The sequence below is a fragment of the Nicotiana attenuata genome, unplaced genomic scaffold (genome assembly GCF_001879085.1).
Source record: "Nicotiana attenuata strain UT unplaced genomic scaffold, NIATTr2, whole genome shotgun sequence".
Taxonomy (NCBI): Eukaryota; Viridiplantae; Streptophyta; class Magnoliopsida; order Solanales; family Solanaceae; genus Nicotiana; species Nicotiana attenuata.
In genome coordinates, this window is record NW_017676806.1 from 18619 (window position 1) to 35187 (window position 16569).

Consider the following 16569-nt stretch of genomic DNA (forward strand, 5'->3'; position numbering starts at 1 on the left):
AAGAAGAAGATGAAGAAAAAGAAATCTACAGAGAAAGTGCCTTCCATCAAAGAGCAAGTAAAAGAAGAGCTAAAGCCATTGAAATCAATTCTCAAGGTGGGCTCGAATGTAAATGAAAATTGGGATCAGAATAAGTAAATCATAGGTGAAACAGATATTATTAAATGAATAGAGAAAGATTTCCTATTGTTTCTAGGAAGATTGTTTCGTCTTTTAAGAAAAAATCCTCTGATAGAGGAACCCTGTTGTAGGGATGGTATCAACGATGCCCCAGTTGGATAGATCGATTCAAACTCAGATGGTTACGAAGGTTATAATTTAATAACTACAGTATTTATGTCGATAATTGTCTATTGATCGCAATTAAGATTTCTAATCCATTGTTGTTGGTATATAATCACGAACATACGAAATTGAAATGACATCCTGGACAATTAAACGTATGCAATATAGCATTTGTTTGAACATATATGAATGTCAACAAAAAAAATAATAATAATTGACATCCAAATGTATCCACTTTTAGCATTTTCGTCAGAAAGATTGTTATGAAACGTACTCATTTTACCAACTCCTCAAGTTAGATAAACTTAGATAATTGTTAAATAAACACTCATTCTAAGATATTTTTTACATACACAATCTCAAATGAGCCGTTTATCGATTAGAAATTTCAAAAAAAGAATTGTTGACTTCATATTTTACACTATCTAACCCCTTGATGTATATAGGCATGAGGAGAAAAAAAAACCTCCATATGAAGGGGATATAAGGACGGAACTAAGCATTGGCAATTAAATAGACTTTTTACATTATTAGATCAATTTAATCGGTTATAGTATGTCACTCTTCTATTTTATTGTAAGTGAAATAACATGATGGAATGACGGTGATAATTTATTTGGATTGCACAATACTTTGGAAAAAACCACAAGAAAAATTTTCCTACTCCTTTGATACTCTAGTTTGTCATAAATATAGATAGTTTTTGACTAACTTGCCAGTTTCTTGATGTAAACGGTGACATCTTCCCATTGTTCAATAAAAGAGTGGGTTCATTGGAGATAATACTTAATTATATGGGATTAATTGATAATTTATAGCATCTTCTTTTTCGACTGGTCCCATAATTAAATAAGAAAAAACACAGATTCTCCTCAGGGCACTTTGGACGATAATAAGGTAACACAAAGGAGGGGTCCAAAGAATGTCAAAATGGGCAGCGGCTATTCTTCATCTTTTTCACAAAGCAGCACCACTTGCTTAACACGCTATTGTGCTACCGCTCCTTTTCAACTCCAAGAATCACACTCAAACTCTTTAAATTTCTGCTCACCCACTAGATTCTTGGAACCCCGTCTTCACAAATCTTCCAAAATCTTAATACCCAAATCCCCATTTTCAGTATTCTTGCCATTGAAGTGTGCTAAAAAAATGCAGACCCAAGTGGAAGATTCTGTGAAACCCATTGTTGATCCTCATGATATTGACCCGAAATTGCTGCAGAAACTTTCTTATGATGCACTTGTCTTTTGCTCTCTTCGTGGTCTTGTTGTTGGTGACAGGAATTCAGAGGTCAGTCTTTATGTCAATATAAACTTTATTTATTCCCCCCCCCCCCCCCTTTTTTTTTTTGTTTAATCGCAGAGAAAGGAGATTATATTACTGAATTATCTATGAAAAGTTTGGTTTTTTATTTTATTTCTTGTACTATTTTTATTAAAGTTTGGTGCTTTATTGTATCTTCTGTAATTTGTTGATCAAGAAGGTTGTTAGGTGTTATTTCTCTCCTGTTATAATTGTGTTTTCTTGAAATTTGAAGAAGTCAGGAACTGTTCCTGGTGTTGGTATGGTTCATGCTCCAGTTGCTCTTTTACCAATGTCATTCCCTGAAAGTCAATGGAATCAAGCTTGTGAAGTTGCTCCTATTTTTAATGAGCTCGTCGATCGTGTGAGTCAGGATGGAGAATTTTTGCAGCAATCACTGTCTAGGTTGGCAATTTTCTCATTTTCACATAATTGCTATTGTGCTTATTAAAAGGGCAGCCCGGTGCACAAAGCATCCTGTTCACCTAGGGTCCGGGGAAGGCTCGTACCCGGAGATATGATGTTGGTAGCCTACCCTGATGCAAGCGTGGCTGATTCCACTGCTCGAACCCGTGACCAATAGGTCATACGGAGACAACTTGACCGTTGCTCCAAGGTTCCCCTTCGCTACTGTGCTTATTATGCCCTTAAAAATGTACTGAAACAGAATGCACAAGTGTCTAGTATATATGCCTGTATACTTGAACTTGTTTATCCTGGCTGACATATAACATAGTTCAGGTCTTTGGGAATTGAAAGAGATAATGGTACTTCTTTTAGAGTTGTGTGAAGCTTAAATGCCATTCTCTGTGGGAGCTCTTGTGCGCAATGGAGATAACCTGTTTCTGATACTTTTAGCCAGTCCCCGTAATAGTAATCTCGTTTGACTCAGCTAATATCATCCCTGGCCCACAAAATCAGTGATACTTGAGTGCTTCCTTCATTTCCTACTGCTTGAAATGTCAAAGATGCAGCCTTTTTTGGTCCTCCTGTAGTTATGCTTAATTGTTATTCGAGTTTCTTTCTTAAACCGTTTTGGTGTAACAGAAAGTCCTTCACTTTGTACAATTTATGCTTAATTGTTATTCGAGTTTCTTTCTTAAACCGTTTTGGTGTAACAGAAAGTCCTTTACTTTGTACAATTCGTCTTAATATAATATTACTGTCTCTTCAACAAAATGTGTCTGCTAGTTTCTATTGGCATATACAGTTAGGCCTTGGTAGCAATCTGATGTTGGAAACATGATTATAAACACTGAGATACCTACGTAATATGCCATTGACATGACATTTATGAAAATAAAGGTTCTATTGACATAATGACATCACAACTTTCAGTAATTTTAGTGATAGAATGTTGCTTTTGGAAGTCCATGGACCAAAGACTAAGTTCCCATGAAAATTGGAATTCACTGGATGACCAAATTTACTCCACGAGCTTCTTAAAATAAGTTTAAAATCACGTAGAACTTCTTTACAAGTATTGATCAAATACCATAAAAATAGCCTCTACTTAATGATTTTCTGAATATTGCAGTTTCAAATAGGAAAACCATTCTTAGTTTTGTTTTTCTCTCCTTTTTTTTTGGGTGAAATCGATCCGAACTAGGCATCTAATGTTTTTGAGATCTCTTCCTTCAAGGATTACATACATTATTCTTTGTGAATGCGAGTATCTTTTGAATCAGGAGATTTGGGCAGATCAGGTCTGACCTTTATCTGCTTTATATCGTAGGACGAAAAAAGTTGATCCTTTCACCTCCAGACTACTAGAAATCCACTCCAAGATGCTAAAAATCAACAAGAAAGAGGTACAGTTTGATCTATGCATACATATTCAATTTTCGTAATGCGTGTACTGCATTTGTAAGCTCTTTATATATTGACATTTCTTTTCAACTTCTTTAGTTTTCTCAGTTGAGTGTAAAGCATAAACTGACGAAGTCAAGTTTCCTAGTTCTGTGGGGTTGTTACGTGATTTTGATATTCCTAATACTAGATATCAATCACCATAATTTTGTTTGGGTCCTGTATCATTGAGCTGGTGTTCTCCAATTGTGCTTTAGTAAAAAAAATTGGAAATAACCTCTCTACCTCCACAAAGGTAGGGGTAAAGCCTGCGTACACACTCTCCTCCCAGACCCCACTACGTGGGATTATACTGGGTATGTTGTTGTTGTGTAAAGAAATTCTCCTTGCTGCTTCAGATGTTGATTCTCTAATATTTGATCATCAGGAGAGATAAGAAGGGGAATGTTTTGTAATTATGTGCCTAAATCTACTTTTCTTAGTTGTAGTCAGACTGTCAGAGTATTTTGTTGTTTCTTTGGTTTTAGGGGATGATTTACCATTTGATATGACATTAATGTAGGAAATACGCTTGGGGTTGCATCGCTCAGACTATATGCTGGATGAGCAAACTAAATTACTTCTGCAAATTGAGCTTAACACTATTTCATCATCATTTTCGGGACTAAGTTGTCTTGTCAGTGAGCTTCACAGGTAAAATTAGTTTATGTTAACTTTCATGGTAAAGCTTTCATTTTTGAAATTATGAAATGCTATCTTAATATTCTAATCCAGAACCTTTACTGTAATTTTATCAAGTTATTTGCTGTTTTCATTTTTTAGAGGATGAAATCGTTGTTGTATTCATGCGTGAATGCTCAAAAAGTTACTTCAGAATTTCCGATCATATTGTTAACTCTTTCTCCTCTGAAGCTCATATGGAACTGGATCTCAACTGTCATTTGCAGGAGCTTGCTTCATCAATACAGAGAACGCATTGCATTAGATCCTAGCAAAATTCCCACAAACAATTCCGTAAATCAATTTGCGGAAGCACTGGCTAAAGCTTGGAATGAATATGGTGATCCAAGGTTGATTTGATTCGAGAGACGTTTAGTTTCTTATGCTACAATGAAATATATTTGAAGTTACACTAACTTAAATACGTAATGCAGGGCTGTAGTTATGTTTGTGGTTCAAGCTGAAGAGCGCAACATGTACGATCAGCATTGGCTTTCGGCGTCACTGAGAGAAAAATATCCTACGTTATGTGATGGATTTGTATTTGATGTGCATATCATAATAAGAGGAAATGGCCATACTTAAGACAGTTAAAATTATGTTGGTTTAAAATATAACAAAATATGGATTGGTAGTACATCTGGCATGGTTTTTGCTTGTAAATTCTCCTGGAAATATTTCCTTAGCTTTTAACACACATCAAGTTACAACTACCAGAAAGACGCTAGCGGAAATTGATGCACATGGCGAGCTTCTAGAAGATGGTACCCTCGTTGTGTATGTCACTTTTTACTAAAGTACATTTCAATGTTAAAGCTGTTGTATTTGCAGTTTCTATATGAGAAGCTTAAAATCTTAGGATCGCAGAGATGGTGAACCAGTGGCAGTCATTTATTTTAGAGCTGGCTATGCACCATGTGACTATCACTCAGAATCTGTAAGTCAACTTTTGTTCTGCTTGGCATTGTAGTTTACTTTATGCAGCGTCGTTCTTTAGAATTCCCATGCTCCACCAAGCGATCTTAAACACCTTTTGCTGGATCATACGTGCAAAACTTCACCCTTTGCTGACTGTCATTATCTATGCAGACACAATTTTGTGCACATGGCTCGATTCGTTTATTGAGTCCCTAAATACCTTAAGCAAAAAAGGAAAGAAAAATAGTTCCAAGGGGAAATCTGTAGTGAAATTAGTGAGCATGGTGTCCCGGGGGATGGTGGATCAGGTTGGCTCCCTTCCGTGGATGTGCTGTTGTTCATACTTTATGCTTATGCACGTTTTCACTTATTGTTTGATTGTATAAACTGTAATATGCGTGAATAAGCTCTGAACTTTTCTGTTGAAAATCAGCTTACAGTATTTGGAGGATCAAACTTTATAACAGGCTGTCTACCTATTTTGTAAGGCATATTTTGAATCAGAAAAAAAGGTTAAATAAGGAGAGTGAGGGCAAAATGGGAAGACCTGGGGAGAAGATGAATGAGCTCATGGTGGAGTGTGTTGAGTGGAAAGGCTGGTGATGAAGATTGAGAGTAGAAGGAAGACAGAGGACTGTAGACTTCCGTCCTTTAGTTGAGGATGGAGAGAGATCTAGTTGTATTACAGTGAAATGGCAAGGGGTTAAATGCATTTTAAACGAATCTAACGGAAGCATTACTACAGAGCATTGCATTCTGAAACAGAAGCATTGGAATGTGCAACTCAGGGTTAGATAAAAACTATAAATATATGTTCCCATCATTTTCAAGGAACAGTTAAAGAGCCAGTCTGTGGTTCTTTTAGTGAAGGTGTTATGCATATCTACTTTCTACAAAATCTTCTGAGACATCTCTAATTTGACTCTGTGTGTGCATGAGCGCGCAATTTTAATATTTAAAATTTTGGAGGGTGAGCTGGGTTTGGTTCATAATTACTTTTCAATTATGTGACTATGGAAGTGATCACAAATAGAGAGATAGTCCATTTTACTATTGCATCTCATTTGTGATTCAACTAATGCTTGCACCTAACAATAACCTAACGGTCTTTCTTGATCTGTTTTATGCAACTCTTTTTATTATAGGAGTGGAGAGCTAGGCTTCTGATGGAGCAGTCACGTGCAGTCAAGTGCCCTTCCATTTCTTATCATTTAGCTGGGACCAAGAAGATTCAGCAAGAGCTTGCAAAACCCAATGTACTAGAAAGGTAAAATTTAATTCAAGTTATGTCTCTTGTGATTTGTTGATAAGCTTAATAGCTGAGGTAGTCTTTCAAGTTGAGACTCGATTATTTTTGATGTATTCCCTCTTCCTCTCCTTTATGGGTCTTGGAAACTGGAAAGGCAAAACTCAATGCATTTAGTGATTCATAATTTGATAAAGATGAGTATTGACATTCCGTGAACCCTTTCCCTGTGGACTAAAGGGAAAGCAAAAAAATAAACATCGAAGGGAAAATATATAAAATTCCAGACAGTGTATCAGAAAGAAAATGTAGTAACTCTATGTATACCTTGTAAGCTGAGTGCATTAATTAATTTGATTATGCAATCACTTGTAACTCGTGAGAAATTAACTGCTTGGAACGCCCATATGTATAATCTGTTAAACTTTCGTCCTTGTTTATTATGAGCAGGTTTCTTGAAAACAAAGATGACATTGCCAAACTACGAAAATGCTTTGCAGGGTTGTGGAGTTTGGATGAATCCAACACAGTCAAGGATGCAATTGAGAGACCCGGCTTGTATGTAATGAAACCACAACGAGAAGGAGGAGGTCTTGCTCATGAAATTGCTTCTATGTATACTGTAATTGTAATTTTATCAAAATCTCTGACATTAGATCATCTCATCTCAGGAAACAATATCTATGGGGAAGATGTGAAGGAAGCTCTTCTGAAACTGCAGAAGGAAGGCACTGGAAGTGATGCGTTTATACTAATGCAGAGGATTTTTCCAACCATTTCTCACTCGATACTAATGCGAGAAGGCATCCCTCATAAAGAACAAACAATATCAGAACTTGGGATATATGGAACTTATTTAAGGTAAGTACTCCCTCCGGTCCAAAATAAGTGATTTTTTGACCTTTTTCTTGTGGTCCAAAATAAGTGATTTTTTCAGATTTCAAGAATGAATTAATTATTTTTTTCCTACATTGTCCTTGGAGTAAATAGTGTTGGAATATGTGTTAGGAGTGTTTATGTGAGATAGTAAAGGTTAATATGGTCAATTCCATTGCTAATTAATGCTAAAAGGTAGATTTCTTAATCTGTGTGAAAGCATCCAAAAAATCACTTATTTTGGACCGGAAGGAGTAGTAAATATCTCATATTTCTCAACCAGCCCCCCTCAACCCCTCAAACAGAAGAAACAAGAAAGAAAATTAACTCCCAGAAGGTGAGAAACACTGAAATGACCCTTATCCGTGAGCCACTGTCCAGTCCACTTTCACCTTATGTTTGATTCATAATGTTAAATAGGATGCATTTTCTTTGAGAAACAAATTGGGTAAGAATGATGGATATTTTGTAACCTTAATTTTAAATTAATCACTGCCCTTTAATGCCTTGTATTGATATGTACTTCATATGCAGGAACAAAAAAGAAATTCTGATCAATCAAGAGTCGGGTTACTTGATGCGGACAAAAGTCTCTTCATCAAATGAGGGTGGGGTTGCTGCTGGTTTTGCGGTGTTGGACAGTATATACTTGGTTTGATGAGATTGGCTCTTGCATTGTTACTTGGGTTGAATGTGGAGGCTGCATCAGTCTTTCCTACATTACGTTAGAACAACATGGTTTTAGCTTGTTCAACCTTCTTTGTTTTACGTTGTACTTTTCTTGTTTAATCTTAAATAAATAGAGGTCCATATTTTTTCTGAAAGAAGTGGACACAAGATAGACAGTAGATCCAAAGTTCTTGATTGTAAACACAATTCAGTTCTCTTTGTTTATGCAAGGGCTTTAATTATCTGCTACAAGCTGATCACTGAATTTGAACGTATGATCTGTTGCACATTACTCATGTTATTTACATTTGCTTGTAATACCATGCTTAAGCGATAAATTTATGGGAGAATCTGTATTGATTAAATATGGTTTAGTTACAACAGTGTATTTAAGAAACTTTTACCGTATGTAATTGTTAAGTTGGTGTATCACACAGTAATTTCTCAAATATTATTCCATTACTGGACTCCCAAAAGTGCAATATGTACTCACGTGGCAACAACAACAACAACCTAGTGTATTCCCACAAGTGGGGTTTGGGGAGGGTGAGATATACCCACCTTTACCCCTACATGGACGGGCAAAGAGGCTGTTTCACATGGCACCAAGATGACCAAAATTGACAGGTAACGTATCAAATCAAATGCTGTCCCCAAGTCAAGAAAATTCGTGTCACAAGTATGCTGATCCAAATTGGAACCACACATGTTCACTAAGATATGAATTGTAATAACACCACTTAACTTTTAATAAACCAATTAACTGAAATCAACATAATCTGAAGTACAAAGAATGAAAACCTAAGACCAAAAGCATAAACCATATTCACAAAAAGGGTGTACACAGAAAGAGGCATACAAGTGCATGTCTATTCTCTACCGGACAACAAAATTTGAGTAGTTATTTTCCTTTGAATAAATTCTTTACTAGTCCTTCCAGCCAAACTCAATGGCTCGTGCCTCCCATAATGCAGAGAGCTTGCGCTCTTCTATCAAAGCAGCTTCAGCCTTCTCCCTACCTCCCTCACATGTATCTATCCCTATGTTGCACTTCTCTGATTCTTTTTGATAATGTGAAGATGCTCTTTTGGCGCTCATAATTAGAGCCTTGGTGCGATCCAAAACATCATTAGTAACATTCTTCTGCAAGTTAATCTCCTCTGATAGTAAAGTTGCAATATCCTTCTTCATCTCTTCATTCATTTGAGGATCGTCTTTACCACAGTCTGCATCCACAAAAAAAACAAAAATAATGCAAAGATTTGAAGAAGCAGCTTAAACCAAGTTAAACCACTCCTTAACTTTTTCAGGGACTAAATGAAGCAGTGAACTAACCTGCCAATGAGCTGTTTAAGATGTCTGCAAAACAACACATAATAGGAGATGAGAATCAGCAGGAAAGGGGGGAAGATACAATTAAAGAGAACATCAAGGATGTCAATTCTGTGTCGTTGGATAAAAGTATTTCCAACAGTTATGCTGTTTTTCCAACATCAAACGGCAAGAGAAAAGAGAAACTACTGAATAAAGATATACTTTAACATTTTCTTGTACCAGTTAAATAGAAGGCCATATGATTCAAATATCTTGCATGTTGATTTGGAAACTCGAAAGGATTAAAACTGCAGCATAGTATTAAATATTTGAAGATCAAGATATTATCATCACTTATATGTAAACAATCCTCCTCCTCTTCAAAAGTAGAGTAACTCTACTCTTAGTTGATTTTGAAGGCATTCAGTCTCTCCAATCAGGCTAAGGGAATAAATCATTTCAGCAAACTCTTGGAAAAACTCTTTCTTGAACCCTCTCTTGTACTGCTTTTTGCTGATGTAAATTTATCAAAAAGCATTATTGAAGAAGCTTGACTGGCATAAAAAGTTTTCTCCCATGTGCCAGCAACATGCAAAAGTTCCTCTTTCAGTACCACTAATTCTCATATGAACCTTGAATTAGAAATTTCACTTATAGTGCCTTTCGCTAACATTTTGTTTTAAACTTGAGACGTGCACCTGTTCTCAACAAATTCCACCAACTTCTTGTCAATTTCCCAGAAGACCTAACTCAAGATCAACTGCCTGAACTCCTCGTTACGAATTTGGAAGTATAACTATAAACAACATTTGGTTTTTTATTCCTTTTAATAACCGTGATGTTCCAACCAGCTTTGCGCTTGACTAATTCCAGGGGATACCTGCCATCTCCCACCAGCAGCAGGTACCAAGTAAGTCAATCCACCTGAGGGGCGGGCGTTCGGTACGATATTTAAGAATTTCGGTACGGTAATAAAGAGTATGGTACTTCGGTATACGGTTTATCAATCATGCATACCAAATACCGTACCAAAATAGCTCGGTACGGTTCGGTATTTTCTTGTTTGGTTCGGTATGGTTTCGGTACGGTTTTGGTATCGTACCAAGTCTTTGTAAATGAAAAAGTGGTGAATTCTAATTCAAGATTTCACATAAGAATATAAGATCAGTTTTTCTAATGCGTTTTGTTCTGGATTTCCAGAGGTAAAGATCTTAAGGAAAGAACTAGAGGTAAAGCAGAAACGACAACAAAACATCAACCACACTACACTAATTCAGAGAGGAATGGCAATTTGAAGCACAAAAAACTAGGCTACATCACTATGTTCCACAAACCTTGGGATAATAATCGAAAAAGGGGATGTCTGTAAGCATGGATTTGTCTTATTAGGACAATCTATAGTTTTAATGTGCTCTGGAGGCATCACATAGTACATACTACCACCATCGTTCCAATACAACCAACGCGCATAGGTATTTGAAGACAAAAAGAAAGTTCTGAGACAATAGGATAAAAAATTAGTACACTGTCATAAAAGTGAAGAAAACTTCCTCAAAAGATGACCTGGTTATATCTCTAACAAGAATGTTCGCATTTTTAGAGTAAGGAATATCCTTTTTATAAGGTTTCGGAAACAACAGAAACAGAAACCTCTATTTGCTTAAAGATCAACTTCCTCCTTTTTCAAAAGTTTGGTACTTCCGTATTTCGGTTTTACCGAAGTATCGGAAGTTCAATAACGAGAACCATACCGAAGTACCGAACTTTTGAAAAAATTATACCGAATTAGTACCGAATAACCGATATCGAAATACCGAACTAATTCGATCCGGTCCGGTTTTTCGGTTATTTGGATTTTATGCCCACCCCTAATCCACCAAGGCATAGCAACAACAACAACAACAACCCATTAATAATCCCACTAGTGGGGTCTGGGAGGGTAGAGTGTACGCAGACCTTACCCCTACCCATGAGGGTAGAATCCACCAAGGCATAGATGGGAAGAAAATCACCTAGTCTTTACTAGGACGATAGTCTTTACCAGCATTAGGTTTTGTACCAGGACGATATAGTCTTTAAATATATAACACAATGCACTCCTTCGAGTTACTTCTGTCATGATTAGTCTCTTGCCACACCCAAATAGGAACATATGGTACCTCTAAGGTTTCAAGTCACAGAAATTCCTTCTAACATCTAGTTTTAGTTTATTCTCCGCCTTATACAAGTGGTAACAATTAACAAGCGAGGTCATATAAATTTGAGGATTCCACCAGTTTTTTCAATTCGTTAATAGAAAAATGAATCATTAGTTCACCAATTTTGATGACAAGCCAACCCCATGAAGGCATCTACATTACCTTAGCAAAAAGAAAGAAAATATTCCCATGAAGGTTATATAGTTTTCTGTTTAAAGAATCAATTGATGTCCCCAGAGAAAATTCCACATATACATCACATATCTGAATAAAACGAGTGCAGACATAGATTAAAGACATGAAAAGTCACTTTCTGTAATGACGGATTTGGTGTGGTAGCCGTGCATTTTTCTCTCATCTTGTTCTTTTTTATTATTAAATAATCATATTTTATCCTTTATACTTTTTTCTGGGTCTGTTGAGCCGAGGGTCTTCCGGAAACAGTCTCCCTACACCCTGGGTAGGGGTAAGGTTTGCGTACAGTCTACCCTCCCCAGACCCCACTAGTGGGATTCTACTCGATTGTTGTTGTCGTTGTCATACTATCTTTTTTATATAATAATTCTATTCTGTATCATATTTTTTCTTAGTAATGTTGCAAAAATTATTCTTCACATTGTTGGTGCGTGATATCATGAAACGACGGCAAAAGATACAATCTATTCAAACATTGTATTCATGAAACAATACAATACAGTACAATACAATACGACACATTATAAAACGACATATAACAACCATCCAAACAAGCTATTAAGCAGCATTTCAACTTTAAATGAACTGATGAATGCAACATGCTTCAATATGTAATCAGGCATTATGTTTAGTCATTAGGATCAAATTAGGCAACATAAGTACACATCCTATACATTTTTGGTCCATTAACAAACATTTGGTAGATAAGCAAGACTGAGCATCCAAAGAAAGATGAACTGACCTAAAGGCAGGGAGAGCATGGATTCCTCCTCACAATCACAGAAACAAGGAGGACATGAATCCAAAGCCTTAGAAGAGTGGCGCAATCTTGGTGGTCTGACTATGTAAACAACCAGAAACAAACCCAACAGAACCATAACAAATCTCACTGTCCCCCTACTAGAGGACCTCTGGTCTGATGGGTAAGCCATAAAAAGTTCCCCTAAAACAACAGCAGAAATTCCAAAAACCCAACTGTCAGTGTAATAGAAACAAACAAATAGACCAAATCTTTTTACTTTCAAAATGAAATTACAAGAAGACAACAAAAAGAACAAATCTGAAAACCCCCAATTTCACATTTCATCCAAAAACTACAATTTTTTCATACCTGGGTCAAAAGAGATCAAAACTTTATTACATAATCTTTAACTCAAACTCAATCATTTGAGAAAGTCTGAACAAGTACCCACTTCAATAAAATGGGTGTATATCTATCTGTCAAAATGCCTTGTGAACCACCAAATGAAAAAGACTTAATAAAGCAGAAAGTGATTGTAGTGAGTAGTGAGCTCAATATTCTAAGAGACAGAGACGCTAATCAAAAACCAAATGTTGGTTGAGGTGTTTTGAGTTATTATTAGGGAAAGTAAAAGTGACTCAGATCCCAAAAAGGAGAGAAACGAAAATTATGGGGTTCTTTACAGATGCAACATTACTAGAACAGTTGTGAAGAGAGAAAATCGGAGACATTATGTAGTGAAGAAGAAGTCTCTGCTTTTTAATGAAAGTAGTAAAGGTAGTGTTTGATCATGATTCAAACACTAGAATAGGTGATTTAGAAGTAATCACATTTGAATTAAAGTTAATCAAAACCGGGAAATGTGGTTGTGGGGAAGCTAGAGTAGTTATATTATTGAATGGACCTATCTGGCACAGGCATGTCATTTACAGTTTCTGATTTTGCTACGTTGGCCCATTTTTAAAAGTCATATCATTATTCACTCACCCTAAACTTTTGGGAGAAATTCAAAAATAGCCAGATTTACAAGTAGTCATTCAAAAATAGCCATAGCTTCAAAAGCCATCGAAATTTAGCACATATAAAGATAAATCTGGACGAAAACACTGTTCAAAATCCGGAAAATACTCCAGCATAATATACTGGAATTCTAGTATAATATATTGGAACTCTAGCATATTATACTGGAGCCAACAAAGTATACCGGTTCAGCATAATATGCTGGAAGTTCATACACAGGTGCACCGAACTCCAGTATATTATGCTGGACCGGTCTCTGTTGCAGCAAAATAGAGGCTATTTTTCAATGACTTGGCAAACACTGGCTATTTTTGAATGACCAATCCGAAAACTAGCTAGCCCGTGCTATTTTAGCCAAACTTTTTGGCCCCTGCCCCCAAAACCTTACGCGCGCGCACACGCACATACGTAACACTACGGATTATTCAAGATTTGAAAAGGCAAATTAGACTTCTACAAGCGGAGAATATGGGCCAAGCCATGAATTGACTACTAGCCTCTTTGGCTAGGGAAAATATCACTTTGTACCCATTAAGCTCAAACTATTTACCTTTTATTACTCAAACCTAAATTATTTATTTTTTTTCTACCTATGCGGCCCAGACTATTTACCCGACCCACCTATTAGTTATTTTGCCTTCGCATTTGAAGAAGTACAAAATGTTAAAACATCCTGCTTCATTTTTGCAAGGTTACTTAGTAGTGGACTTGAATAGATCTACTCCTCTGCCAGATCGATCTTCATTAAGAGGGGCTATTGCTCTATCCAGGGGCGGATTTAGGGGGGCGAAAGGGTATTCACCGGAACCCCCTTCGCCGAAAAATTACACTGTATATATAAGGCAAAATCTGTTTTTTACCTCTATATATTATGTTTTGAATCCCCTTAACACATCCCAAAATCATACCTTAGTGGTCATGGGGGTTTAAAACTTTTGTAAGATCGGTGGCTCTATTCCCACTAGCTACAACCTTTTTAACTTTTTTCTTTTTTGAACCCCCTTAGCGGTAATCTTGCCTCTGCCAGTGGCTCTACCTCCCCTCCTTATGATTTTTTTTTGGTGTGTGTATATGAAGGCCCACCATTATTGAGCTTGAAGCTCTTAGATTTGAGATTTACTTTGAAGATTTATTGTTTGATTCGATGTGGGTGCTATAAAATATTGCTTATGGTACCTTTGAATAAGCTTCCCGGATATGAATTTTTATGTGTATTTTAATATCCACCATTGTTAGATTTGAAACTCTTGAATTTAAGTTTTTATTTTGAAGATTTCTTGTTTGATTCAAAGTGGGTGTTATTAAATATTACTAATAATATCTTCTGAAAGTTCATACTGAAATTTGATCGCATTTGGAACTGATTTGAGGTGACTGAGATCGAATATTTCTGCTGAAAATCTAAGAATTACCCAACCGTATACCGCCACGGATATAAAATATTGTAGGAGTATATAGTTATACTGCAACCGTATACTGTTATAGTATACAATATACTACAACGGTATACTGTAATAATCGAAGAAGAGCATAGTTACCTAACAGTATTCTGTTATCGTATACAATATACTATAGGAGTATATAGCTATACAACAACAATATATTATTATAGTATACAATATCCTGTAGTAGTATATTATAATAATATGCAATATACTGCAATTGTATGCTGTAATCGCATACAATATACCATAATAGTATACTATTTTAATCTAATAGTATAATGTTGAACTAAGAGCATAAGATATCATTTTGATTATTATATGCTATTTTGGTATATAATATATATTTAATAGCAATAATATATTGTTATAATATACAATATAATATAAAAATATAATGTTATAATTGGGTCATTTTTTTTTAATTTTTTAAAATTTTAAACTGGATCCTTTTTAAATAGTTTCACAAAGTTCTTATGCTTTTTATAATTTTTTTTTTCTTAAAAGAGGTATTTGATGGAATTCCATGAGATGTTATTCACTGTATTAGAAGTAGATGTACAAATAGACATAAAGTAGTAATATTCCTATTTGGTATATTTATATACTATTGTGCAACATATTTTACAATAATGTTAGACACTAATATGTGAACCAGTTATCTAATGATACTCTGTCAACCCTATCGGTATATGGAATCATAGAGGATTGAGTATCTTTCTAGAAGTAATGAACTAAACCTCTATGATACCCTGTTAATATTTAATATTATATCATAAGAGTATCATAGAGGATTGAGTGTGTTTCTATAAGGAATGAACCAAACCTCTATAATATCGTATTAGCATATGATATATATACTATATGGGTATCATAGAGGACTGATGAGTTTTTTGGTTAAAGAATTGAACCATCATATATGTACCCTGTCAGTATATATAATATTTACCATATACATATCATAGTATTCAACAACAATATACTTCAACTACTACTAATATCCTTTTTTTGGTATACTATATGCTAGAAATAAGTTATTTTTTAATAATTAATCTATGAAAAATAAAAATAAATAAAAAGATATACCATATCAGTTATTTTTGCAATATAGTAAAAAAAGAAAGAGAGAAAAATATATAAAAACAAAAATAAAGAAGCAAAAAAGGTGTGCAAAATTAGATTATGAAAAAAATAGGAAATTTAAAAAAATGATTTGAAAATAATAATAAATAAAACAAGAAAATTAGAAGAAGAAAAAAGAGAGCGGAGAAAACGGCTATAATATATAAGTTGTTCTAGTAACAGATTTAGAGAAGAAAAAAATAATAAATAAAGATAAAATATATATATATATATATATGTTATATTAAAAAAGGTGAACGCATGTTTACTATATCAATTATCTTTTATTATCGTATAAAAAAATAAGAATAAAGAAAAGGAGCAAAATAAAGTGAATAAAATTAGATTATGTATAAAAAATAAAAGAAAAATAATAGTTAAATGAAATAGAAAAAGAATAAAAAAATAAAGAAAATGAACAAAAGGAAGAAAAAAAGTAAAAAGAAATGAGCAAAATTGAGTATGAAATCAAATTATTGTAAAAAATAAATAAAAAATAATATAATTGGAAAAATAGACAAAAAGAAAAGGAGAAAAAAAGTAAAACATAGAGAATAATGGAGAAAAAGAGGTAATTACAGACAAAGACTACGATGGGTAGCAAGAGTAATTAGTTTAATAGGTAGGTAAGGATAAATAGTTTGATTTTTGTGGGTAAAGTTATAAAACTCCCCTTTAGCTAAGCTTCTCCAAGGGCCAAAATTATTTTTT

At 34.9% G+C, this 16569-nt stretch overlaps 2 protein-coding genes across 3 annotated transcripts; one reads left to right on the top strand and one right to left on the bottom strand.

The window, feature by feature from the left end:
• The first annotated feature begins 1143 nt into the window (after positions 1-1143).
• On the top strand, positions 1144-8190 carry LOC109221207 (glutathione synthetase, chloroplastic). Of its 2 annotated transcripts, none has more exons than XM_019385672.1 (12): positions 1144-1575; positions 1823-1992; positions 3323-3398; positions 3959-4089; positions 4344-4466; positions 4551-4631; positions 4813-4893; positions 4984-5053; positions 6180-6301; positions 6731-6870; positions 6952-7141; positions 7691-8190. In XM_019385672.1, the coding sequence occupies exons 1-12, from the start codon at positions 1216-1218 to the stop codon at positions 7812-7814; spliced, it is 1668 nt and encodes a 555-aa protein (XP_019241217.1). In that variant the 5' UTR covers positions 1144-1215; the 3' UTR covers positions 7815-8190. The 2 variants fall into 2 exon arrangements, with proteins under 2 accessions (XP_019241217.1, XP_019241218.1); XM_019385673.1 differs by having other exon boundaries at positions 1826-1992.
• A 320-nt stretch (positions 8191-8510) lies between these two features.
• Positions 8511-13151, bottom strand: LOC109221210. The gene is made up of 4 exons (XM_019385675.1): positions 12644-13151; positions 12275-12475; positions 9161-9184; positions 8511-9051 (listed from the first exon to the last, which is right to left on the bottom strand). Exons 2-4 carry the CDS (start codon positions 12462-12464, stop codon positions 8753-8755), a joined length of 513 nt encoding a protein of 170 aa, XP_019241220.1. The 5' UTR covers positions 12465-12475; positions 12644-13151; the 3' UTR covers positions 8511-8752.
• Between the last annotated feature and the right edge of the window lie 3418 nt (positions 13152-16569).

Coding starts and splice junctions, on each gene's coding strand:
- LOC109221207 (XM_019385672.1), top strand. CDS start 1,216: ATGGGCAGCGGCTATTCTTCATCTTTTTCACAAAGCAGCACCACTTGC. Junction 1,576..1,822: donor TTGGTGACAGGAATTCAGAG/GTCAGTCTTTAT, acceptor TGAAATTTGAAG/AAGTCAGGAACTGTTCCTGG. Junction 4,467..4,550: donor AATGAATATGGTGATCCAAG/GTTGATTTGATT, acceptor TACGTAATGCAG/GGCTGTAGTTATGTTTGTGG.
- LOC109221210 (XM_019385675.1), bottom strand. CDS start 12,464: ATGGCTTACCCATCAGACCAGAGGTCCTCTAGTAGGGGGACAGTGAGA. Junction 9,185..12,274: donor CATGCTCTCCCTGCCTTTAG/GTCAGTTCATCT, acceptor GTTGTTTTGCAG/ACATCTTAAACAGCTCATTG. Junction 9,052..9,160: donor CTTAAACAGCTCATTGGCAG/GTTAGTTCACTG, acceptor TTGTGGATGCAG/ACTGTGGTAAAGACGATCCT.